The 27,931-nt window shown below is 37.3% G+C and overlaps 1 protein-coding gene across 4 annotated transcripts in view; it reads left to right on the top strand.

The window, feature by feature from the left end:
* Positions 1 to 27,931, top strand: part of LOC125233857 (furin-like protease 2) — a 432,277-nt gene that overhangs the window by 288,061 nt on the left and 116,285 nt on the right. For all 4 annotated transcript variants that reach the window (XM_048139994.1, XM_048139997.1, XM_048139998.1 and 1 more), the window contains exon 2: positions 9,983 to 10,244. In XM_048139994.1, the coding sequence (XP_047995951.1) occupies positions 10,083 to 10,244 (162 nt within the window). In that variant the 5' untranslated portion in view covers positions 9,983 to 10,082. The remainder of the gene's footprint in view (positions 1 to 9,982; positions 10,245 to 27,931) is intronic.

Below are 27,931 nucleotides of genomic sequence, written 5' to 3' on the forward strand. Positions count from 1 at the left end.
ACCAAAGAGCACGTAGGCGCTATTTTAACCAAAAAACTTGTTCAACGAACATGAAAATTGGTTGTATTTTCTCTCAGTGTAACTTTCGAAATGGGTATACTTATTTACAATGAAATTTCCCTGCAAATTGCACCGGCTATTACCCCCGGGCATATAAAACTTGGTACATACAGCAGCTTAATGAAACATTAGTGAACTCCTAAACTACAGTTCCACTTTTCTCGCTCCAAACACCTCGCTACAGTTTTTTCCACCATTAACAAAATTAAACAACTGACTCCGCGCTACGCCTTTCATACGGAACAAAAGGAATTTTTAAGAAGGCTTATTATGCACGGGCACGCGCATAAAAAGTAGGTTGATTCGAAATAAGTGCTGCAACTCCGGCAAGACTAACATATCGCTGAAACGGTGTCAAATAATTTCCAAGTGGAGCAGTTGCTTTTATTAGGGCTCATCTTTTTAGGGTTCCGTAGTCAACTAGGAACCCTTATAGTTTCGCCATGTCTGTCTGTCCGTCCGTCCGTCCGTCCGTCCGTCCGTCCGTCCGTCCGTCCGCGGATAATCTCAGTAACCGTTAGCACTAGAAAGCTGAAATTTGGTACCAATATGTATATCAATCACGCCAACAAAGTGCAAAAATAAAAAATGGAAAAAAAAGCTTTATTAGGGTACCCCCCCTACATGTAAAGTGGGGGCTGATATTTTTTTTTATTCCAACCCCAACGTGTGATATATTGTTGGATAGGTATTGAAAAATGAATAAGGGTTTGCTAAGATTGTTTTTTGATAATATTAATATTTTCGGAAATAATCGCTCCTAAAGGAAAAAAAAGTGCGTCCCCCCCTCTAACTTTTGAACCATATGTTTAAAAAATATGAAAAAAATCACAAAAGTAGAACTTTATAAATAATTTCTAGGAAAATTGTTTTGAACTTGATAGGTTCAGTAGTGTTTGAGAAAAATACGGAAAACTACGGAACCCTACACTGAGCGTGGCCCGACACGCTCTTGGCCGGTTTTTTATTCGAAGGAAATTAATTTTTGCACGCTCACAGCTTATGGATTTAATACGCTAGGCGGTGGTAGATCTGTTTTGTCTCCAATATGGCGCATGCAGGTGATGTGAATATTTTTTATTTGATATTTGTGTGGAATGGTAGGAACGGTACGAGTGTACTTATATTATGGAGTAAGCTCAATGTTTGAGAAAGATTTTTGAGAAAGAATATACCAAGTAAGGCTTAAGAAAATAATCAGGTTTAACAATAATAAATACATAGAGTGCAAGTGTTGTGCCTATTAGGTAGACTACACATTAAATAAATAAATAAATATTATAGGACATTCTTACACAGATTGACTGAGGCCCACAAATTCAAACAATGCTTATTTCAAAAATAAGCATCGTTTTAAGAAAACTTTTTACCGATGAGACGCAATCTGGCGTATCGTATACCTGTCTTAAATAATAAGCTCCAATGAAGATATTTTGGAACTTGAGACTAATCAGCAAAGTTTCCAAGAAATTAATATTCTATTTACAAGAATGCGCTGTCAAATAAATCTAGGTACAAAGACGTTTATTTGTAATTCAAACTTGTGATTTATTTATTGAAACCAACAGCACCTAAAACATATTATTATATTATTGTGATGACAGGGATTATATTATGTATATATTTACATACATACATACAATCACGCCTGTTTCCCAGAGGGGTAGGCAGAGATCACGGATTTCCATTTACTACGATCCTGACAAACCACTTTCGCTTCACACACTTTCATAACGTTTCTCATACACGCTCGTCGGTTTCGAGTACTTCTGACTTGGCCTTTTTGCAATATTTCCCCGATTTGATCAAGAAAAGTTCGCCTAGGTCTTCCACTTCCAACTGACCCTTCCACTCTTTTTTCATGTACTTTCTTCGTTAATCTCCTCTCATCCATCCTCTCTACATGCCCGAACCACCTTAACATACCCATCTCAATCTTTGTTACCACATCTACATCCACTCCACACTTCTCTCTTATCACGCTATTTCTGATCCTATCACTCAACTATTATGTACCTACTTACCTAGTCAGCAATACCTTTGGATTAGCACTTTTGACACAAACTTCTTTCTCTGTATCTGACTAGTTCGTACGTCAAATTACCTAAAGCTTAATTTTATTAATATGGTATAACTGTGCTCAAATGTTTTGTTGAAGATGTTGCCAAATAAATTTCCCGTTTAGCGCGTTGTTTGGCAGGTACTTTACCGGAAAAGCGCTCGAGCAACCGCAAAGTGCAGAAGTCAGGGTATCGGCAACTATACCAGTTAGTTGATCAACATCAGATATCGAAGTTCGTCAAGCAACTTGGTCGGCAGGACAAACTCCTAGCTTCAACGTGATGACCTCTTGAATCTGCACTTGAATTCTAAGCAACAGTTTTGTTAGTGTTTAATTAACAGTTTTATGAATCGATTTCGTTATGAACCAAGAAAATAATCTTGATTGAATAAATGTTCTGTTTCGGGTGTCCATGGGCGGCAGTGATCGCTTACCATCAGGCGACATGTTTGCTCGTTTGCCTCCTATCTCATAAAAAATATGTCACTGTAATGGTAACCATATAGGTATGAGATGCATACAGAGTTCCTGTATTTAGAATTTTCAACTTCGCGTAGATATACGAAATTTCTTCAGTAGTGCGTAATATTACGTCAAGTGTTTTAGTACGTATAACTATGTAAATTTGAACTTATTTGACCACTTTTGTCCTCAATGCGTCAATGTACGTAAAAATAATTAGAGAAGGATAACATGTTCGACTACACAAAAAATCATTAAAGATGTACCTAGAATTGTGTTTTTACCAATTCGCAATGCCTCTAGCATAAATTGCAAAGTAATTAAAAAATAGCCTACGATTCTGCAGTTTCATTAATAAGGCTTAGCTATTGCGGTTACATTTGTTGGCCGTTAATCGGCTTCCGTAATAAAGCTGCAAACATAAATATTGCCATTACTACCACTAAAGCATCCTCCGCTAAAAATATGTATACATATTTCGCCTTCATTACCATGGAGTAAGGTTCTACCTTGTAAAGATGGTTTTGATGTCGCGCCTGGCCGTCGTCGGCCCGCGTTTGTCGCAAGCCGGAATCCCTGTAATGTGCACCGTGTATTACATTATTATACATTGCATTTTAAGTGCAGATTCTCGCCTCACGGTAAGCGCCTTATATTGCTATGCATCCCTTAATATCAACCGTTTTATGTAAGCTGGTTCCTTGGTTATACTCGTATACAATGAAAATATTATACGTGCCGATTATTTCGAGTATCGTCGTTCGTGGAAGCATTGCCGTTACAGAATGTTATCAACGTCATCATCCTATTCTACTGTTTTTCCCATTGGATCGTAGGCGGAAATAAGGTGGCTGACGAATGCTTTTTTAGGGTTCCGTAGTCAACTAGGAACCCTTATAGTTTCGCCATGTCTGTCTGTCCGTCCGTCCGTCCGTCCGCGGATAATCTCAGTAACCGTTAGCACTAGAAAGCTGAAATTTGGTACCAATATGTATATCAATCACGCCAACAAAGTGCAAAAATAAAAAATTGAAAAAAATGTTTTATCAGGCTACCCCCCCCTACATGTAAAGTGGGGGCTGATATTTTTTTTTCATTCCAACCCCAACGTGTGATACATTGTTGGATAGGTATTTAAAAATGAATAAGGGTTTACTAAGATAATTTTTTGATAATATTAATATTTTCGGAAATAATCGCTCCTAAAGGAAAAAAAAGTGCGTCCCCCCCCTCTAACTTTTGAACCATATGTTTAAAAAATATGAAAAAAATCACAAAAGTAGAACTTTATAAAGACTTTCTAGGAAAATTGTTTTGAACTTGATAGGTTCAGTAGTTTTTGAGAAAATTACGGAATGCTACGGAACCCTACACTGAGCGCTGCCCGACACGCTCTTGGCCGGTTTTTATGGTAGTAACCGTATGACTATAATAGGTACATAGTACACACATCTCCGAGTGTGTATTAGGAATTATGGAAATAAGTACGTATACACATTTATAGTTACCATTGTATCAATTATGAATTAGTTAGTAGTCAGTGTTTACCAACGTCACCGCATATTTGCGCCACTGTATGCCTCGTTTGCCCTATCCAAAAGCAATGTATCAAACACCCAAATACCTTGACCCGTTTGTCGAATCTTTGGCGTCTAATTATTGCTAGGTTCAAGCGCCGAGCCGGGTCAGCTTAAAGTGGTTGTTGGAAGAGTACTTGCGAGTCGAGAAGCATGTTTTATTCATGCCGCGATGCTCGAATGCTGCGAATAACTGACTAATTGTAGGTAGGTGGTGAGATTTGGGTTGTGCGATCAGTGTTGCCAACTTAGCAAGTTAGGTGCTAAATTTGGCACATTTCTGATTAACACAATTCACCTTTATAATCTGCATAAGATCGCACAAACGAATTATATTTTATGATTGAACCTGAAGGTTATCTACAATTAATATCATATTCCTGAATTGTACGCAAGGGATCCTTAGTACCCTTGCCGTGACCTCCCTTGAACATATCACTAAACTAACTGCTACTTTGACAGCTAGCTATCGGCATAACAGTACCTTTGTTTTTGGTACCGAAGGTACGATTAATAATGGAACTTTTAGGTGTCTGGCTGTTCTCGCCGTTAAAATTCCTATGTTCCTAATTACATTATGTACTAGTGCGAAAAAAAGGAAGTTCGAAAAGAGTGGCGATAAATTAAAACACGACCGAAGGGAGTGTTTTAAATCGACACGAGTTACGAATTTCCTTTTCGCACGTGTATCGTACGACGTTTTTCAGTACAGATGATTCGAGCCTCCGAAGTTTCGACCTGGCATATAATGAACCACTTCTCGTAGTACTAGTGCGTAAAAAAAACAACATCTGTACTGAAAAGTAAGAAATGTCTAGGATCACATGTAGTTGTCAACAAACATGTGATCTGAGATTTTCTTAATATTTAGTGGCTAAGGGGTGTATAAGTACTATTTTTCTGTTCAACGGAGTTGGGACGCGGTAAGTTTGTTTAGCGCAGCGGCCTGAAATTTGATATTTAGACATATAAAAGTTTATTCAACATCACATAAAATTGTTACAAAAAATCTTACATTATATTTGTTGACATAAAAAACTTAAATTTAGACTTAAACATCTAAGAAAATGAAGTTACACACGTGAGAATAAAATATTCATGCCATGTGTGTTGAACTGGAGCTTGCCTCAGCATAATGTTGCAGCATGACTACAACCCAGGTTTTCAGGCAGACCCTTGATATTTTTTTTGACAGAAAATACATTTTCCGTGACTAACTTCTCTATCGAGTAACATAGTCTAAAACGTCAAACACTCTTCATAGCGGCTATGGTCAACACTGTCCATTGACAGAGAATGTGCCACTTTACGTGTTATCCTAATAACGCTGGGGGCATAAACGGGGCGACGTGGAACGGGGCGAATGATAAATTGATTGATCACGTCGAACCGTCAACTGAAAATGAATGAGTAGCAGCTGCGCTTCTGTTCTAGTTTTTCTATTACATTTTAACAAGTTCTCTGTTCTTTTTACAAAATGTAATATCTACTTAATTAAGTTTGAATGTTTTTTTTTATACATGACAATTTGACAATAACGGCTTTAGCAGATTTACATTGATATGATTGGGCTACATGTTACTATTTATGAAGCATGGAACTGCGTTGAAATATCGAACAGATGTCATATATACCATAGATCAAGCAAACGTATATACTTAGCGTGTCAAATGAATTCAATAGAATCCACTGAGTTGTCCGTCTTTACTCGCAGCTTGCAGCTTTCGGGCGTCAATTTTTGTAAATTTAAGTCAACCAAAACATAAAAGATGCCTTGTTACGTGAAATTTAATTGCAACAACACAAAAACTATGAATACTCAGGAGCCTGAGACATATTTGAAATTACAGGCAAGAAACAATTTCAGTACAAAAGACACGCTGGGCCCCTATACAAATAGATGAACTTGTTTCTTTGGAAAACAGTAAATTACGGTCTGTAAGCTCCGTCATTATAAGTCTATTGTCTAGCAAGCTTGAATTTATTTAAATATATAAATTTTACCTCAAAGTACAATAATTGTATTATTTGTACTCTTAAGTGTATTCCAAAATTTGAACATTGTAAAATTACCTAAATGTTGACTTTAATTCAGTTGAAAATATAAAAGTGCATCCTTTTGAATAAACTTTTGGTAACTCCGCTTGCGTTCCATACGGATACCATGGAACATTTTAATTATACAGAACACGGGAAATTGCACGGCTGCATTTATTTGGGCGCGTACTCGTACATATTCCCACTCAAAATTTATGGTAATATATTTGTGTACGCATAAATTTACCCCATCTTTAGAGTGTAGTAGAGAATAACACCGGTGTGTAGCTATTATGGGAAGGCTTTTGTGTAGGGTTAGCCCACGAACCATTCTGGATGTTAGAAGAGCATGTATTTTAGTTTTTGACATAGATATGAACGTCAGATTTAATCGTATAATCGAATAAAAAAACAAACAAACTTTTCATGAACATTGTTCAGATGCATTCGTACGTTGTTTAAATTTATTCTCTGAATAAAGATTGTTAATCCTAAATCATAAATGTCATAGTATATAGGTATATTCAGACTCGGTTGTTGACAATTTTCTATCACGATATCTGCAATACCATTTTACCAACCAACTCGAGGGAACCCGCAAAAGCTATCCAGCCTCTTCCAATTAAAATACAAGTTTTACTATCAATCCAGGAATTTTCCAGGAATTCGGCGTTGGAATCTAGCAGCCCTAGTTCCCTGTGCCGATAAACCGAGCGGCATTACTAGCGAGTCTAGCGAGCTAGGTTTTAGCCCGGCCCAGGTTTTAGTCGGAGAAGCGACAGCGTACTTTATCCGCAACAGCTGTTCGTTCGACGCGAAAAATACAGCTACATTTAATCAAACCGATGTTTCTTTTCTTTTTAAATTGTTGTTTGTTTGATTTTTGAACGAGCGTGGCTTATTAAAGTTTACTTTTGTCTTTTGAAAAGTGGTTAATTGACTCCATTTTTTGGCAGCTTACGATGAACCACGAATATGGTCAAAGCCGAAAGAAGACATTCGGGCGCTTGTATTGTCTGACTCATAAGCTATCGAGTAATTGAACGCAAAAAATAATTATTGTTTCCTACATAATGGTCGTTTTCTTTAAAAAAAATCATTTTGTCAGCAGCCAGCTTATTGGAGTTTTCTTTTTGCATTCAGAAGAGTGACTTCGTCTTTAGATAACTTATGAAATCACTACCAAAACCGGTACTTCGCGTTACCAGTTCTGATTGACTCTGAAGCTATGTTACAAACATAGCAGATTTATGGACCACGACCGAATGAAAAGTCATTAATTGCGTTTTTGATTTGTTTCTTATATTTTTCCTTTCTTAGATTTTAAATAAAAAATAACACCACATAAGAACAAATCTTAAACTTTTTTATTTATTTACCGCACTCTAATTCCCTTCCCATAATCGTAAAACCAACGCATTAATACCTTTAATTGATATTTACGTTCGATTTAAATATGCACGCCCCGTTATTAGTCCGTAAACATTTCCGGTCCCTTGTTCCGATGCCGTAATGGAATTATCCCAATGATAGCTCCGAATTAATTCCAGTGGTGGACCTTTTAAATTTTGTCCTTGGGTCGCGCCGTGCGAGGGCGCTCCGGGTTAGTATTCGTATTGCCTGTGTCACCCATATTATCGGCCAGTGTAACGTTGTATCGAAATTGGATTTTTTATTATATGCCTACATATCATAATACAGTTTTCATTAGTTATCATAGCGGATTCCCGGCTCCCATGAGACGTAGCGCGAATGCTGGGATAACGCAAGGATGAATTCACATGTCATATTATGTACCTAAGTATAGCCATCTATGTATAGAGAGAGATACTCATTCATATTATCATCCAGTGTGAGTTTGTCTCGATATCGGGTTTTATTATGGTATGCCATGTACATTGGATTGTATAGGTCAGCAACTTACGAATTCACTCTCGTAAATTGAAAGTGGTTGTTGTCCTTTTTAAATATTTATTTATACTGTACCTAATTGAGGTTCTGTTCAAAGTTGGTCGACGGGCAAAATTTGAATTAATAGATATAATTTGACATGGACTAAGAAAGGAAACATGCACGACCGTAAAATACCGTATACGTAGATTTAGTCCTGGTTAGGCCGAACCTTCGACTCTCATTTGATTTTTAAACCATTGGAATGACACGCCTGAACATACATAAATATTGTTCTTGTGTTTTTAAGGTCTTTGTGTAACCTTAATTTTACCGAGTACATAAAAGTCTTAAATTAAATTTTAGCCGCTTCATTTAATTCTGTTTTCATTATAGGTAAAACATTCATTATTCCTTGTTATCGTGAGAGATTTTCATTCTAATAATCATTTATTTTGCTTCTGAAATTTAATTTTTTGACTTCAAGGAATAAGGAATTGGTTATATTAATACTTTCAATCGGGAGGTCGCGGGTTCGAACCCCGGCTCGTACCAATGAGTTTTCGGAACTTATGTGCGAAATGTCATTTGATATTTGCCAGTCGCTTTTCGGTGAAGGAAAACATCGTGAGGAAACCGAACTAATTCCAATAAGGCCTAGTTACCATTCACGTTGAAAGGTCAGATGGCAGTCGCTTTCGTAAAACTAGAGCCTACGCCAAATCTTGGGATTAGTTGTCAAAGCGGACCTCAGGCTCCCATGAGCCGTGGCAAATGCCGAGATAACGCAAGGAAGATGATGGACTACTGTAAGTAAATGTACTATGCCTGGACGTTGGATAAATTTCGAAATAAAAATTCATAAATATTTTTGATATATTCACGGTCAGGCGTTTCATACTTTCCCCGCGTGGCTTATCTGGATTATCTCGGGATTTTCCCGGGATTCTTTTAACTTGTTCGCGTTGCGTTCGCTTATTGCGTTTATCTGGCGCGTGATTTGCCTCTACTTAGGGTCACCAGGCGTTGGGATTTTCTCTCGGCCACTAAAAATATAACTTTAAATGACCCATAATAATCTTAACACCTGGAGTGCGACTTTCAATCAGATGGTTGACTGGTGTCAAACCCCGGCTAGCTAGGACCAATGAGTTTTTCTGAATGTTTAATATTCTGATTCTGAATCTTTCTGAACTTTATACATGAAATGTCGTTCGACATTTGCTAGTTGCTTTTCGGTGTAAGAAAACACCTTGAGGAAACCGGACTAATCCCATCCCAAACAAGGCCTAGTTTAACTTCTGGATAGGAAGGTCAGATGGCAGTCGCTTCGTAGTAATTGACATGAATATGATCTCTAAGAATCAAGGATTTTTGCCAAATCTCCAAAAAGTTTCTGGTCACCCTACGCCGCTCCTGCAAATATGTTTTTCGGGGCCCGAATTCCCTCTTTATATTTATGGTACGTTAAAATAAAGCTAGAAATAAAATGCGGCGAGGGAATAACACTTTATGAAATTTTAATATCTCTCGCCTCTTGTGTTCGAAAGCGGAGCGGAGCGGACCAATTACGGCGCATTTTAATTAAGCCTTTGATCAGGGTAAAATTATGATGAAGCAGGGCAGCCGGAAGGCATCTATGACAAAACCAAAAAATCCACATATGTCCAAGCAACCAAGTCCCAAATGTACACATGTGGTGCTCTATGTTTCATCTGCACCCTTTCGGCATGTAGCATGTAACACCACATTATTATCTAACTATTTAAAACATGATCAATGATTTATGTACTTAACTGTCTCATGCACAATGGTGCTCCCATTGTGCCCACAACGCCACTGCGTCGTGAGCCTTCAAAATAGTCTGTGAATTAAACGTTCCTTGTTGTTACAGGTGATCAAAAGTGGGATGCCCGTTGGAGCGCCAAGAACACAGTGCAAAGTAGTGTGAGTGGACCCTGATGTGGTTGTGTGCGTGAGTGATACCAAGTGTCATGTGTCAGTCATGGCGCGCTCTGGCGCTGCTCGCGGTGCTGGGATGGAGCGGTGCGGTGCGCGAGAGCATGTACCACAACCAGTTTGCTGTGCACGTGCCTGGCGGGGCGCACCACGTGGATGACATCGCCGCGAGGCACGGGTTCGTGAACCATGGACAGGTGAGTGCAACTGTCTTCATTAAACATGTGTCAGTCATGATATTTGGGTCCGACGTAACATCAGTGAAATTAAAGTATATTATTATTATTATTTGCTAATGCACAGGCAGCTTAAAGCTGATACGTGCACGTCAATGTCCTGATGCACTTGTGTTTTGTCCATTCAATAAATATTTGTCTAGTCTGTTTTTAAAAGAGTTCACTGTAGGTGCACTGATTACGGTTTCGGGCAAACTGTTCCACACTCTCACTACGCGGTTAGACAAGAAGTGACGTCTAGGGTGGCTACTACTCTGTGTCCGTGTCAACTTTAAGGAATGTCCTCTCAGTCTGTCACACACACTCCGAGTGAAAATGTCACTTAATGAAGGTACATTATTATATAGTGTCCTGTGAGTATTTTGTACATTTCTATTAAGTCGCCGCGTTGTCTTCGTTGCTCCAAGGTTGTCATACCCAATTCTTTTAACCTGTCTTCATAAGGTTGGTTGCGAAGAGATGGTACCAGTTTTGTTGCCCTTCTTTGGATTTTTTCAATCAGACTAATATCTTTTCGAAAATATGGATTCCAAATTTGGAACGCATATTCCAGCAATGGTCTTACGTACGTCTTGTAGATTCTAATAAAGAGCTTCTTGTCCATATAGCGAAAGGCTTTTCTAATCATGTATAACATAGAGTTGGCCTTTTTGGTAAGCTGTAATATGTGTTCTTCCCATTTTAAGTATAGACGAACATATCCAGCAAGTATATTTCAATAAAAAATGTCTTCATTATTACCACGTGGATGAGATCGTCGTGACACAGGGCTTAGTGTTGTGTTAGCGGTGTGTGGTGTATCAGTCACTTCACTGCGTCTTGGCATTTTTTGTTGTGTGATGGATGACACCATGCGCAGGGCGCATTATGGTCTGAAAATCCTATATCTATAAAACAGGATGCTAGTTTTTTTTTTAAAGAAAATATGTGCCATTTACATCTTGAACTGACTATCACATAAAATACATTATTTTTAATCAAAAAGTTTTTTTGTTAAACGGTTGAGATTTGACACATAATTATGAGAGCATAGATGTTGGTTATAAATGTAAATTCACCAAATTACTCGTAGCTCAAAGCTGCTGACGTCACGATATCCATTGTTGAACTAAGCCTAAAATCAAAACTTGCAAATCGTTGAAATTAATTTCAACTCGCTCAAAATGTGTTGCGAAACAATATTCAACCACCACTAATATCGATATCGAACAAGGTAAACTGGAGCGCTCATTAGAGAACTGATGACTACGTAACTTTAATGTATGTAATAAACTACACGGCAAGTTTGTTAAGAACTCATCGCTAATACTAGATATAAGCAGATTTCTCATTAAGGCTCCTGCTCACAGATGACAATACAATAGATAAAACACTGTAAAAAAATACAAGTATATCACGCATTGATTTTCGTCGAATCAGCATAACACCGCAATTGACAGTGTTATAATTATTTTAACCTGTGTGTGATCAATAATAATAATATCAATTCTAAAGAAACTAGTGTCATACCTCACACCTCGGACAATGGCGATCAAATATATGATAGAAGCGCGTTCCAGCGCACACAGTCTAAGCTCGTGTAGGAAAACGTATGTGTGAGATAAGTCAGGTCGAGTGGTCGCGTTCTTGATAGGCGGTAACTGTGAGATAACCGAGAGCGGGTGGGCGGCACTTTCAGCTCAGCTGGAAGCAGGGAGTGGCCAGACTGTACGATAGTAGTATTATACTATGCTAATGTTGCATAATATATGATTGGTATCTTCTAATCTACGGGAGGTGATCTGCGCTCGCTGTAAGCAGCAAACACTTGCGCAGCATATTTGAAGTTGCTGGCGTCAGCGTTTTGCGAGCGACGCTTAGTATTTTACACGCTAGACGACCCGTGTGTGTGCGCTCTTAGGTAATATCGGTAATTATTTACTACGAATTTTTATTCTTTTAATACAAATGCACCTATAATCATTAGGATGCCTATGAATTGACTTCCTTTCACTTATTCAGATTCTTTCACCTTTAAGCACATATCCTTCACATATTTTTTTTTCGTATGAATAGGTAGACGTTTGACCATCACGACCACACCTGATGGTAAGCGATGATGCGGTCTACGGTGGAGCACGCTTACCTATGAGATACCTATTTACTCTTGCTTTAAAGAGACCTGGATTTTACTCATGCGGAAACACAAACTCAGGCAGGGCATTCCACTCCTTGGCGGTTCGCAAAAGAAATGTTGAAGCGAAACGCTTAGTGCGTATTTTTGGAATACTAACCGTGAATCGATGCCGCATTGCCGATTGTCTGGTGGTCCTATGGTTTGATGTGTACTAATTAGATTATTTATCGTGGTTTGAGGATTATTTATGTTTTAATTATTTATTTTGTCGTATACAGGGTGTAACATTAATGCTGGTGATCCATTTAAGAGCATAACCGGTATCGAATAGCTTCCACTTCCTTTTTTTAAAATAAACACCATGAAAATTAAAGGTACTATAGAAGGTATTGTATAAGCCGTAGGATTTATCTTCGGCAATTATGTTACATAGTGTATAATGTCGTATATGTAAGTAGATGTAAATAGAAGCGTAAAGTTATTTAGAGTTTGTGGAGTCGTGGAATCCAATATATTCTATATACGACTATACCACAGTATAATTAAGAGTACTATCATACAGTATGGCCATTCCCGCTCCCCGCTGAAAGTGCCGCCCACCCCCTCTCGGTTACCTCACAGTTACTGCCTGTCAAAAACGCGAACAGTCGACCTGTCATATCTAAATCATAAAAGCATGGTACGCGTTCACCTGACGCGAGCTTAAACTGTGTGATAGCAACGCGCCTCTTTCATATATTTGATCGCCAGTGTCCGAGGTGTTCCTATACTCTCTTTCCAGAATAAAATAAAACAATGATAGTAACTTCAGTTACGAAGAAGGGATATTTGCACATCGCACTACGTTACCAGAACTGCGAACTACCCAACAAAGTCCGCGACTGTCTGTCAGCCGCGTCCAATTAAGTTTTACCCGTGATTAATGGTCCCGATACTTAACTATCTGAGGATAGCTTTACTACATTTACTCTACAATGTTCTAGCCTAGACATACTTTCTACATAAAGTACCTACCTTCTGAGGTGTTTCCCTTGCGCTATGATATGGGGTTCTTCAAAAAGCAGGTATTTAGGGTTCTCAAAGGTCGGCACGCATAAGTGGCTCCCCTGATGTTGCTTATGTCCATCGGCGGCGATGACTGATGGGAAGCCATCAGGCGGCTCGTCTGCTCGTTTGCTGCCTATTTCATAAAAAAGTCACGCCTGTATTCCCAAAAGAGTAGGCAGAGAAAAAGACCGATGAAGTTTCTGTCTCACTCTTATCAATTATGTGTTTGAAATTACACGAAATTGTGGCGCTGCGGTACGTTTTTATTAGAGTTTTCAACCTTTATAATTATAAGGTATAAAGGTGCCAGACTTGAAATTGGACTTTTCACTTTCAAATAAAAGTTAAAATCAGTGGGGACATATTATTTCCATTTCCTTATAAAGTCTTAACGAAAACAACATTTTAACTTCAAAATATTCCCGTATTGAGCTGTTTTTCCTCATGTCTAACACGAGCCAAGGAAATCATTGCTCACCACGTGCATGCCTACGCAATGGCATTCTGAACTGAAAATGTGAGGATTCCTGACCAACATCCTAGTCAAATCACTAATATCGCTTACGCTCCTAACCATATCGTAGCTCTCTCTATTGCTCTTCTGTATAGTGGTGCGACAGAACCATGTAGCGTTTCGATTTCGATAACGTCAACGATTGTCACTTCGGCTAGGTCTGCTGTTCAGGAATAACAAGGAAAAATGCTTTGTTACAGAACCGAGTTGATGAGTTCCTTAGATCTATTGTGTAATTTATGTAATGTAATCTCTAGTTCTATTAGCTATCACGACTGATGCCGCCCCCATTTTCTGGGCTTTTCTATAACTATTAAATTTTATTCACGACCGGTCTGGCCTAGCGCGAAGTTACCCTGCTGCTGAAGCCGTGGTCCCGGGTTCGAATCCCGGTAAGGGCATTTATTTGTGTGATGAACACAGATATTTGTTCCTGAGTCATGGAAGTATTACTTATAGAGTCAAATTAGTTTCATCGGCCGCCGCTAGCATTTGTTTGACATGTCCATAAGAATACGTGTATTTGTAACAAGCAGTGCCACTCCTTAACGCATGTTGCATAAGTACCTATAGTCGGGATTTATTTACTCGCTCGTCCTGCAATGCCAATCACTTAGGGTCTGTTTACACGGCTCGCGAGCTTGCATACGATTTTAGTTACATTGCGTACTGTTGAGGTTAGATACTTTCAGCACGCCAATAAAATGCCGAAATGTACTGAAATTATACGAATTCTTGGACCGAAATTGCTCTTATTATTATTTCAACACGCTACTCTAAAACAAGGGGAACAATTTAATTACAAGAAAAGGAAATAAATACAATGTCGTTTAGAAATATACTATGATTGGATGAGTCTGTTCCTAGATTATACAATAAGAGTGCCTTGTGAATTTAACAAGTTCGACTTGTTGCGTGTTTATCCGTTTGAAACCAAAGTATTTTAGTAAACGGAATAAATCACAATATTGATGATACAAGTCGAATTTGTACCTACGAACAACAAGGTCAAACTTTGTTAAAAAAGATTTGATTGAATCAGCCAAATATATGTTTAAAACAATATGTGTCAGGTTGCTTTTATAAAATCGACTTGTAGATTAAAATAAAATAAAACTTGAAAAAATGTACTAGTTACATTTAACAAAATCTAACTTGTTGTTTGAACCAAAGAGCACGTAGCCGCTATTTGAACATGAAATCTAGTTGTTTTTTTCTCTCAGTGTACTTAGCTGCTTTGCTGATCGTTGAGACTCAAAGAAAATTATGAAACATACCCTATTACATTATGCATTTATAGAATTCATATTACTTTAAAAATAGAACATAATGAAATAGCAAATGAATTTACGAATAATAATTCCATTCGCTTGATATATTTAATGCAACCATTAATCCCCTTTGGGAATAACATGGAAGGTAGACGATGAAATATGTTCCGAATGTTCCACGTCGAATTATTTCTACGTAGTGCGCGGCCTATTCCCAATGTTTGAATGAAATGCGAGTCAAAGGCGGATCATCAGTACTATTACTCGATTTACCCCGGAAATTGGGGCGTAAAGCATAAAAAGGGCTATAGTAAGCTATCGGTAAAGGTTAGATTAGACATATGCCATCGTGAAGTTTTTTGTAAATATGTATGAGGTACAATATCACTACGTCACCATACATTGTTTTGTTATATCTAAAAAATTCAAAGAAACAAAATTGAAACCAGAGCCAGTTGCGTTTCGATCGCTACATAGCGTCAACGATTGTCACTTCATCTAGGCCAGCAGTACCCACTATAATTATACTGGATAGTTGGAAACCATCAAACCAACTCCGCTTCGCACGGAAAGTGAAACATACAAATGGATAAAGTAAGCTGTCTCTGACTTTTTTGTAGATAAATATAAATAAATATTACAATACTCTTAATTGTCCCATGAACTACTCTTGTATAAGATGATCAGTTCTGCAGAGAATTGCGAGTGTGGCAAAGAAGAGCAAACCACTGACCAGTGACCACATATTTCGGCGGTGCCCCACCTCTCTTTATCCTGGCCCAGCTGAGGATAAATGCCCTGACACCCGTTTCCTGGCTTAATGATCTCAAAGCTGTACTCTGATTGCCTGAACATGGATGCCATATATACGATTAAATAAGTGATATCTTAGAAGCCTTGTGCAAATATTACGGTCACATAAAAAAAAAAAACATAGGTACGTCGTCGTCCGTTATAGAGAGCTCTATTCGGGTAACCAAGTGGAATAGGAGCAGCTTATCAGAAATATAAGTTGAGAGCCTTCCGACTTGTGCACTAGCAAAACTGGAATAAAGTTCAGGGCACCTAGCTCTGAGTTTGGAGAACCTTACTGCCTGATTTCTATGGAAATACAAGTATTATTTGATTTAGTAATGCATTTTGTGTATAATGTGTTTTGTGATGTTTATTTTAGTGATATTTATTACACTACCTTGTGCGATTCACTAGAGCCTGATATCGCCCAGTGAACTGTTAGTTCACCCCTTCTAAGGTTGTTAGCAAAATTGAAACATTTTTTTGTTTTTCGACAATATTTCCTAATCGGTAGCGTACCAAAAAGAAGCTGCTTCCTAGAAAGGGATACGAAGTATTTAGAGGTTTCAGGTCCAAATCCCAGTCACATCATTAAATTTTTTGTTGTGTTTATCTATAGAAACTAGTATCGTTTCGATTTATGTTAGAGTCCCGAAATATCATTCTTCTTCTTTATATTCTCTCATCGTCCCAATCCCAATAAAGGACACTACGAAACTAAGTAGGTAATTTTCAAGCAGAAACATCTTCTATAACGAATCTTATTTTTTTTTATAAAAACCCTTTTCATCCTTTCTTTCTCCTTTTCTTTTCTTCCTTTAATACATAAACTACAGTAAGTGTTCGGGTTCCAATTTATCGGAGACCTGGTTCCCCAAATTCCGCACCCTCACCTTTAGCACTCCGAGCAAACATCCCGCCTAATATTTGTAGAGACAAATTGATCGAGTTCCTGCCGCAGCGATCGCAGATTACTTCGAACTATTAGGAAAACCATATTATAAAAACTGAAATAAATGTCATATGACCTTGACGTCTTTGACGGGCTGGTTGGAAACGGGTCAAGATCGGGATACGTGGAAAAGGAAGAGGCAGTTATTTGCCCAGTGGCAGTGGATTCTATTCTCATATAAATAAATGAAATGTGAAAACATAATGTCAGAACCTTCAATCGTGGTTGACGAGAGCTCCTAATGAAATACCGCAATTATCTCACAGAATTTACTGGACAAAACTGTAAAATAAAAAGTGACCAAAGCCGTGGAGTGCTCGACGCAGCGTCCTTTGCAATTGCGACACATGCCGTTCTGCCACCCGGATCTCGCCAGCATCAGCTTGGGTCGAATTTTTCCCTCATATATATGCAATTTCTAAAGGCCACCACAAATTTGGTTTCCAATTTATCCGAAATATCCGAATAATTGTTTACCTTCCGCACTACGAGCAAACATCACGCCTAATATTTGTAGAGACAAATTGATAGAGTGCTGCTAGGCCTGATTTACTCTATTACTACAATAAAAGTATTTGGTACTTATACTATTTAAGTAAGTAAGTAAGTATATAGCAATAAATAAATTAATTCTACGAAATCTGTAGTAATTAATAATAGCACACGAGTTTTATTTCAGTTAGCCTGAAATGGTCTTAACTGGAAGGGAGAAATAATTCGGAGAAACGAATTTCATTACATCTTTTCTTGACCTGAAAGTTCCTTAGAATTTTTCAGTTTATTGTGGAGCTTTGTTTTTACAATTTAAATTGATTGACATTTTTATTGCTTTTTTAGGTTCGAAAAGTTTATAGTATATTTCATAATTTTAAGGTATCTTCTTTTTAACCCCGGACGCAAATACGACGTGGTGTTATAATTTTGACGTGTCTGTCTGTCTGTCTGTGGCATCGTAGCTCCTGAATGGTTAGATAGATAGTTAATTGAGTTTCGTTCAATTTCTTCAATTTTTTATTGAGAGTGGAGTATCTGCTACGTATACACCATCCGCATTGAATTCCGGCATGTACGTACGCACGCACCTAGTGTGTGCAGGCTCTTATGTAATCCGCGGTTAAGTGTGACGTGAATAAATCTTCAGACGCGTGAGTAGGTAAGCAAACTAGTATCTACGTGGCAAATAGACACGTCGCCATTGTCGGGAGAGGCTGGCCAAACACTCACTATCCTGAACGCTGTATTTGACGTACTCCGAAATCGCTCCTAAGATCTTCATGCCATCGTCAGCCAAGACTCAGCGAGTCAAGTAGGTGAACACTAACCAGTTTAACTTGAGCTCTCGTTCCATTAGAACTGAGAGCGCATTTATACTGGTCATCCTGAAGTTTGACTAGTCTACTCGTGGGCAGCGTTTAGAATGAAGCTTCTGGAGCGCTCTTATCGCTTGTGGCTGAAGCGAAAGAGCGTTTGAGGACACGCGCACTTTGTACTACATTTTCATTGAAGTGCCACTTCGCGGTGGGTACAGTGGGAACTAAAACACTTTGCCGTCGGAAATAATTGTGACTGTTTACTAACATGCATTTGGAGTAGAAAGCCTTAAAGGTATCGTGTTTCAAAATCTGGAAAAATAAAGCAGCTAAATAATACTCCATGTATAAATATAAGGTCTGGAGTGTCGCTGTCGCTAAATGTCGCTCGTGAAGAAATTTACCGAACCAGTTGAAAGCAATTGGTTTTCCCCTCACTAGCTCGGAAACACGTGTTTTGTCCTTTAATACCAGCGGGTAAAAACGCATTTTATTCACTAGTGGGTAAAGTAATTTGACCTTGAATAAAGTCAAATTAACTGTTTTAAAATTGATAAAAGTAGGTAGGTAGGAACTCGCAAGAATGGAATCCTGAACTTGCGAGTTTTTTAACACACAAGAAGTAAAATACATTTGTACCCGAGTGTAACACAAAACTTTTCCCCTCACTATAGCGAGGAAACTAAAACGCAAAAAATGCGTTTATCACTGCTTCCAGTAGTTCCACAGGTGGTAAATCATCTTTATTACTAGATTCACCTACTTTTATCAATTTTAAAGCAGTTAATTTGAATTTACTCAAGGTCAAATTACTTTACCCACTACTGTATAAAATGAGTTTTTACCCGCTGATATTAAAGGACAAAACACGTGTTTCCGAGCTAGTGGGAGGAAAATAACTATTATACAACGTGTTTCCGGTATCACTCAAAACCTCAGACACCCCAACTGATTTTTATTTTTTTAAACTCATGTAGAGTATTCATCTTTTAATCTGATGGTTACTTTTTTTTAAATTGAATTTTTAATTTTAATAACTCAATAAAATAATTGCTAACTACCATCATAAACCATAAAACTATTTATTTGTGTACGTTACTGCAACGACATAAGGTTTACCAATAGACAGCTAAGATGTCACTGTAAAATACTTTAAAGCTTTGTCACAGTTAACTTCAAATTGGACATGGTAATCGCAGTAAGCAAATTTAAACCCAATATTCAAAATGACAAGGTTGTAATTAGGTACGAGTTCAATTTGTTATGACTTATGATAATCATTAAGATTAAACTGACAAACAACGTCAAACTCGTAGCAGAAAAAATAATCGTCCAAGTAACCAGCCAGTATTAATAATAGCCCCAAATACTGAAAAAGGTAAACAACCTCTAGCAATGCGATATACACAATGTTGTATTACGAATACCATAGAATAGGCACATAAAAAATAACTAATAATAATAATAATAATAATAATAATATTCTTTATTGTGCACATTAAGTAATATTACTAATTTAAACAAAAATATTACCCCCATCAAGATATAGCACAATCGATTCTACTCTCGATTCTGAACAAACGGTTTTCAGGTTTTTAGTATTAAGTGAAACACGGTGTAGATCTCGATTTCTTTTCAATGCCGATTAATGTACAAAACAGACTCGATTTACCGAAATGAAACAAAACTAGTGTGTGTAATTAATGTGCTGGGGTTTTTCAAGTAATTTTAATGTATGTAACTTGTTCTTTAATATCGTTTTCGTAATTAGGACGAATACAATAAAACCTTCTGGGCGAGCTCACTCCATCGTAGGCCACGTCTTTGCCTTTGGCTAGTCTGTGGCCAAGAGTAAGCCAATTTATAATTTAAGAAAAAACCAATGCATTCCGTCAAACAAGTTTTATACTCCTTCATGAATAAATACAAAACATGGAATATTCTCCAAGATACCATACGGTAGTCGGACAAAGTTTTATCTGGTTTAGCTAAAATAGCTGAAAGTGCAGTTGCTAATGCAATAGATATTACTTTTATGCACAGACCCATAAAAATCCATTTTATGCAGCCTGCACTCATCCATAAAGACGGTTTTTACGACCGTGACAAGTGAAAAACCTGGTTTAATGTCCGTCTTTGAAAGGTGGAGGCATGCGATTTGAAAGAGCACGAGCAGTGAGCACGGAATAAATAATAGGAATCTGAAACGACAGATGCCGATATATCAAATAAATTAAATAAATAAAATTAAAAAAAAAAAGCTTGTAGCGTAAATTAGAAAGCTTTTAAATAGTAATTATTAGTTCAAATTATCAATATTAGTTAAGTTAGTTCGAAAAATAATAATTAAAGTACTAATAGGTAGTAGTAAATTAACACTTTCACAACCAAGAACGCGCCTGGTGGGCACTTGTGAACTTTGCTCAGATGCCGGAGAACGCGCGGGACGGGTTCTTGCCATGCAACCGGGCGGTTAAAAAAAATACTACCGGTTTTTGGCGTAGTGCCCCATTTTCTGTTGGGTAGTGAATGTGTTAAAATTAAACTATATATTATTTACTTAAACGTTCCTACATACAAAGACGGAGACAAAAACGTACCAGAGCAATGGATAATTAAAAAAAGTATACTTTGTGAACCGTATACGAATTAAAACATATTCTTGAAATCTATAGTTACGAAAAAAGGTAATCTAAAATTAAGAATCAGAACAAAAGTTTAGTATTGGCTTTTCCTGCCTTAAATAATACACAATAATTTTGCTACAGCTTTCCGTTTTTTTCTATCACCAATTCTGCTCCTTTAGCAATGCAATATCACCTCATCAATTCCTTATAAATTAAAATCATGAAATATTTTAATTGTTTCAACTTCACCTGGACTTTAGTTTCATTCTCTCTAACGCGTGTTTAGTGTTTTTAAAGAAAGATAAAATGGGTAAAGTTTCATTACAGAATGTAAATAAAGAAGGAACCGCAAATTACCGATGGCCCAGCTTGAGCTCATAGAATTAATTCACCCAACGCCGAACCCATAACAATAACTGGAATGATTATCATTCCGGTGCACCCGATGAATATTCCCGTCCTAATGGACCTGTACCTACTTTCTTTCATTAAAACTAGAGATGGGCCGGATATTCGGTTTATATTGTTCGGTTACATTGCCGAATATTTACCGAATGAACAAAGTAAGGGAAGATCGTAGTGGATACTTCACTACCGCGTACCGGGTAGGAGCTCAAAAAATGGCTTAGAGAAGAACGGAACGGACAAGAGCCTGACCCTTAATAATGATATGATGATGACGAAACAAATTAAATAGTTAGCTTAGGATGTATTCACCCAAAAATTACATTATGTTTCATAATTGTAAGGAATTACCAAAAAAAGATCGGTAAGAGCTGAATCGAATGTTCGGCCGAATACAGTATTCGACAGTCTGTATCCGGCCCATCACTAATTAAAACGTACATAAAGACCATCTGACCTACTCTTTCAACCTCGCAATTATGTAAACGCTAACCTAGAATTTAAACTTTATCCGACATCTACTAAAGAATTTTTTGCAACAGCCGCTCAATTAAAATAAGATGTCGATGAATGAAGTCGATAATACGCTCTTTCTTTCCGACACTTGTTTGGAATATGAATGAACGAATCGCGAATGTCATAGCTTAAGCTAAGACTAATAACCTAGTTGGATAAAGCCGTCCTGTTCAAAGTGCACCCTGCATGCGATTAAGTAGTAAGGCGGCGGAATTGAAAAAAGTCGTCTAGTTTTGAAGTTGATGTGACTGGAGAGTATACTGCTGACAAGTGGTATCGTTGTGATCGGTAGACTTTACTGAGTACGAAATAATGACTTGTCGCTTTCTCAGACTGTGGGGGGGTTAACTATGACGTCACAAAGATCGTGGTCCCGGGTTTCAATTTTTTGCCAATTTGTCTAGAACCCCTTATCCAATTTTGAAAAATGAGGTGTCGATTGAAAGCGTATAACATGCTGATTAAGATTTATTATATGTGAAAAGTATAGTTTTGTTAGTTATTTTTTAATTAATAATAATGCAAAAAATACTTTTTTTTTACTCTCTTTTTTGATTTTTGTGACTCAAAAAGGCAATGAAAACGGCCACTTAGCTAAAAAATATGTTATATAAATCATTTAACTACATTATTAAGCTATCTGTTGCTTTTTGAATTTCTACGATCGGATAATAAATAAGCAAACTACAACCACATACCTGTAGGCGGGGAGTACCGGCTTGACACGCGTTCCCATACATTCGGCGTCTACCAAATTACACCTCGCGCAAAATTCGTTTCAAGCAGATATACCTCTAATCTTATTCATCGTAACCTATCAATATTGGTATCTTTTGAAAGTACAATTAAAGTACTTTAAGAAACAATGTCAATTATTTTCTTAAAATCAATAATCGCCAGTCTACGGTGGTTACAAAGGAAAAAAGTGGGTATGCAATTTGACTGGTTTCCTAGGTTTGATACCCTAGACGAGTTTAAAAGGGGAGGTAAAGGTGACATATGGGTTGTTCTCTGGCCTAAAAGCTATACAGAGGGTCAGGGGAGAAAAAAACTAGGGTTTAAGTTTAGTTTTAAGTTATTTTTTCTTTTATTTGTTGATTTTATTGTGTTCAATTTTTTTGTAATTTTATCAAGGATACACATTGGTTTCTTTTGCTGAAAATTCCCTTTTTAACCGACTTCAAAAAAGGAGGAGGTTCTCAATTCGACTGAATGTTTTTTTTTTTTTTTTTTTTTTTTTTTTATTTTTTTTTTGTATGTATGTTACTCGATATCTCCGAGAATCGTGGACCGATTTTCAAAAATTTTTTTTTGATCGAACGGGTATAACCCCGAGATGGTCCCATTGGCACCAAGTCAGGGTCTGATGATGGGATCTTGGAGAAATCGAGGGAACTCTTCAAATGTTATAGGCACATGTAATGTTTTTAGTGTATTTTTCAAAGGTACACCAGTATTTACGCCTGACGGTAGTAATTTTATGTGGCTGAGCTGATGATGGAAGGTCAACTCCTCAATGGTTAGGAGTTAAAGGATAATTCTTTCACTACTGTACATATATTCGGACTGATACATATAATATCACTAGGAACCACTAAAAATCAACAAATAAATTAACTTTTTAACAAAAAATAAAACCGCCTTCAAAAATAAGCGCGTTACAAAACACGGAGAAACTAAAAAGTAAAAAATAATAAACCTTTGAATTCAGATTTCTTATCGTATTGCAATAATCTAAACATCCAAATTATAAACAAATCAATTATTTTTGGAGTCGGTACCAGCCTGTGTATGGTTGGGTGGGGCAAACAGGCAATAGCAAGGCGACGAACAGGTCTGGTACCGACTACAAAAATAATTGATTTGTTTATAATTTGGATGTTTAGATTATTGCAATACGATAAGAAATCTGAATTCAAAGGTTTATTATTTTTTACTTTTTAGTTTCTCCGTGTTTTGTAACGCGCTTATTTTTGAAGGCGGTTTTATTTTTTGTTAAAAAGTTATTATGAGAAATGTTATGAATTTCATGGCATTTTCCGATAGAGACTAAAATTAACTTTCAAATAAGGCCACATAGTCATACTGATACATAGTCATACCCTTAATATTATATAAGTAAAAGTATGACTATGTGGCCTACTGATACATAGTCATACCCTTAATATTATATAAGTAAAAGTATGACTATGTGGCCTTATTTGAAAGTTAATTTTAGTATCTATCGGAAAAAGCCATAAAATTCATAACATTTCTCATAAAAAAGGCAACTTTTAGCAAAAGAAACCAACGTGTATCCTTGATAAAATTACAAAAAAATTAAACACAATAAAATCAACAAATAAAGGAAAAAATAACTTAAAACTAAACTTAAACCCTAGTTTTTTCTCCCCTGACCCTCTGTGTAGCTTTTAGGCCAGAGAAAAACCCATATGTCACCTTTACCTCCCCTTTTAAACTCGTCTAGGGTATCAAACCTAGGAAACCAGTCAAATTGCATACCCACTTTTTTCCTTTGTAACCACCACAGACTGGCGATTATTGATTTAAAAAAAATGATTGACATTGTTTTTTAAAGTACTTTAATTGTGCTTTCAAATGATATCAATATTGATAGGTTACGATGAATAAGATTAGAGGTATATCTGCTTGAAACGAATTTTGCGCGAGGTGTAATTTGGTAGACGCCGAATGTATGGGAACGCGTGTCAAGCGGTACTCCCCGCCTACAGGTATGTGGTTGTAGTTTGCTCATTTATTATCCGATCGTAGAAATTCAAAAAGCAACAGATAGCTTAATAATGTAGTTAAATGATTTATATAACATATTTTTTAGCTAAGTGGCCGTTTTCATTGCCTTTTTGAGTCACAAAAATCAAAAAAGAGAGTAAAAAAAAGTATTTTTTGCATTATTGTTAATTAAAAAATAACTAACAAAACTATACTTTTCACATATAATAAATCTTAATCAGCATGTTATACGCTTTCAATCGACACCTCATTTTTCAAAATTGGATAAGGGGTTCTAGACAAATTGGCAAAAAATTGAAACCCGGGACCGCGATCTTTGTAACGTCATAGTTAACCCCCCCACAGTCTGAGAATGCGACAAGTCATTATTTCGTACTCAGTAAAGTCTACCGATCACAACGATACCACTTGTCAGCAGTATACTCTCCAGTCACATCAACTTTTTCCGAGACCCTCTCGCCGCTCTACTAAAGGCGAACAGGCCTTTTTTTAGGCCTGCCATTATGACCAGTGAGTGGACCAGTGGACAACTGGACACATGCGGCACTCTAGTTAATAGTGCAAAATATGGAACATATTTCGATTGGTTGAGATTACCCGCCAACGAATTTGTTCTTCTGTATTGCCGCTACAGAGGCCAGTTACGTTTCGATAGCCAAATCGCCATGTACTTCGGCTTGGCCGGCATCAGTATATTTAGTATAAAAGCCATTCTTCTTCTTCTACTTCTTACTTAAGAGCTGGAGCAATCTTCAACTCGTCCGGTCTTCCGCCTTACATGTGTACGGATTATACCGTGATTATACCGCTTAATTAGGCTTCATTAAACAGAGAGCAATAAAAACAACTTGCTTCGCGACCTTATGCTATCAAACATCTTTGCCTCGTCTAGTCTGTGGCTATGAGTAAGCCCAAATTGGCATCTCAGGACAAAGAAATTAGACTGCGACCATCGAATGATAAATCATAGACCGTCTATAATTTATTATTCTATGGTCGCAGTCTAATTTCTTTGTCCTGAGATGCCAATTTGCGGGAGTCCCGATTGTCCGCTTGCCGATCCGTCTGAACTTCGCGATAATTACTTGTGTAACTCGATAAAGAATTTGCCCGGTTGTTTCATTATTATGTAAATGTTTGCCGAAATCTTTACACAGCTGTAATTTGATCAAACTTGTATCTTAATAATATTTTGTGTTCAATTTGGCTCCCGTGTTCCTGGTAATTAGGGATAGGCCCATAATAATATTTACTTGGGCGAAAAACATTTATAATTTTATCTTCCGATATGTATGCGAATTATTCCTTTTTCCTTTCTTTCAACTCTTTAAAAAATACAAAACTCGCCTCTTTGAAATCCCAACAGGTGATATTTATAGATTACAATTTTTTGCCAAATGATATCCTGTACTTAATGGTTCAACATTGCTGCAGATGAATGGAATTAGACACGGTACAAGAAAATCCACATGGCTATCGTTTCATATCTATCTCGTAAATTTTCAGTTTCGTACCCCTAACAGAGACTTATATGAAAACAAGAAGACGAGTTTAACAATAACCTAACATTTTCTTCCTATAAAAATAACAAGTCACGTTCCGAACGAGCGCTTAAGCAAACACTACCTCGCAAACTCTCTATGCAAACAAGACATGAAATAGTTAAGTAAACGACTTTAAGCGTTACGCACCCTGTTCGCGCTCACTTGTGAACACTATTGAATGCTTACGGGAACGGGAAATATGGGCCGTGGAGGGCTATCGAAGGGCACGTGACGGGAATGCGGACAGGACCCCTTCGTTCACAATCCTGTTTCGTCAAAGCCCTTCTAACCTTGTAAGTCATTCTAAGCTGTCGCGGGTGGCGTACGACGTCCCGTGTGCCTTTGACCCCGGCGTCTCGTTCTTACTTGTGGCGGGCACACGGGCGGTTCAAAACAACCAAAGTCTAAAATATGAAACATATTTGTATTCTTCGTTATGTCATGGAGCTGAAAATGCACGTGTAGCCGCCGCGCCTCTTGTTCTCCGATGGACTTTCAATTGTAATGCGTCATTGTCTCGAAACGATTTTAAATACCTCAGCGTTAAATAAGTCATTTCAATATACCTCTGTTTCAATGCTCTTTGAGCTCTCCTCAACTTTGTTAAAATGTCATATATGATCCAGTTCTGTTCGTCAACATTCCTTTGACCTCACTTTGCTATATTATCGACATCCCTATTAGCTCAGAGCGCTAACTCGTTCACATTTCACCATGGTCCACATGGTTGACATTGGTGGAGATCCAATGGACATGCCTACAAATCTTTTAATTTAAAATAGTAATACAAAATTAACTAAAAAAAACCGGCCAAGTGCGAGTCGGACTCGCCCACCGAGGGTTCCGTACAAACTTTCAATGGTTAAAATAACCATACTACTCATACTCATATTCATTTATTCATTCAACGCCATTTTACACGTCAAGATTTGATTTAAAAAAATAATATTCATACAACAATAATACTTAGAGAATAAATAGACAGAAGATTAAAATTACAAAAAGTTAGGCAATATTCACATAAAAAATGCACAAAAATATTTTTCTAATTAGGTAATAAAAAAATTGTCATAAGTGTAGAACGGGTGCTCGACCAGCCAATTTTTTAAGCGATAGGTACTTAAAGTTCGACACACTAGGCGCTTCAACCACATATTGCGGCAATTTATTATAGACGGCAGGGTCCATCACATGTGTTTATTTTTTAACAAGCAGAAACGTCTGCTAACGATTCTAAACATTTTTATATTAAAGGAAAAAATGGAAAAATTTACGCTTCTAGATTTGCGATGTCCGGCGTGGCTTCCGTAGCTCAATTGGTTGAGAGCCTTGCACGGATAGCAAATGATGCGGGTTCAAGTCCCGCCGGAAGCGTAAATTTTTCCATTTTTTCCTTTAATATAAAAACATCACATGTGTTAATTTGACCGTAAATTGGATTTCGCCAATTTACGGTCGATACGATGTTCTATCATATAGTTCCAGTTCATATCTTCCGGCTCCATCATCAGACCTTGAAACCTAATCGTAGTCAAAGTTCATTACAAGACTTTTCTAAGAAACGCAAAAACAGCTATGATACGATGTTACATCATGTAGCTCCAGTTCATATCTTCCGGCTTCACCATCAGACCTTGAAACCTTATCGTAGACAAAGTTCATTTCAAGACTTTTCTAAGAAACCCAAAAACTGCTATGATACGATGTTCCATCATGTAGTTCCAGTTCATATCTTCCGGCTCCATCATCAGACCTTGAAACCTAATCGTAGTCAAAGTTCATTACAAGACTTTTCTAAGA

The sequence above is a fragment of the Leguminivora glycinivorella genome, chromosome 15 (genome assembly GCF_023078275.1).
Source record: "Leguminivora glycinivorella isolate SPB_JAAS2020 chromosome 15, LegGlyc_1.1, whole genome shotgun sequence".
In the NCBI taxonomy this organism is placed as follows: Eukaryota; Metazoa; Arthropoda; class Insecta; order Lepidoptera; family Tortricidae; genus Leguminivora; species Leguminivora glycinivorella.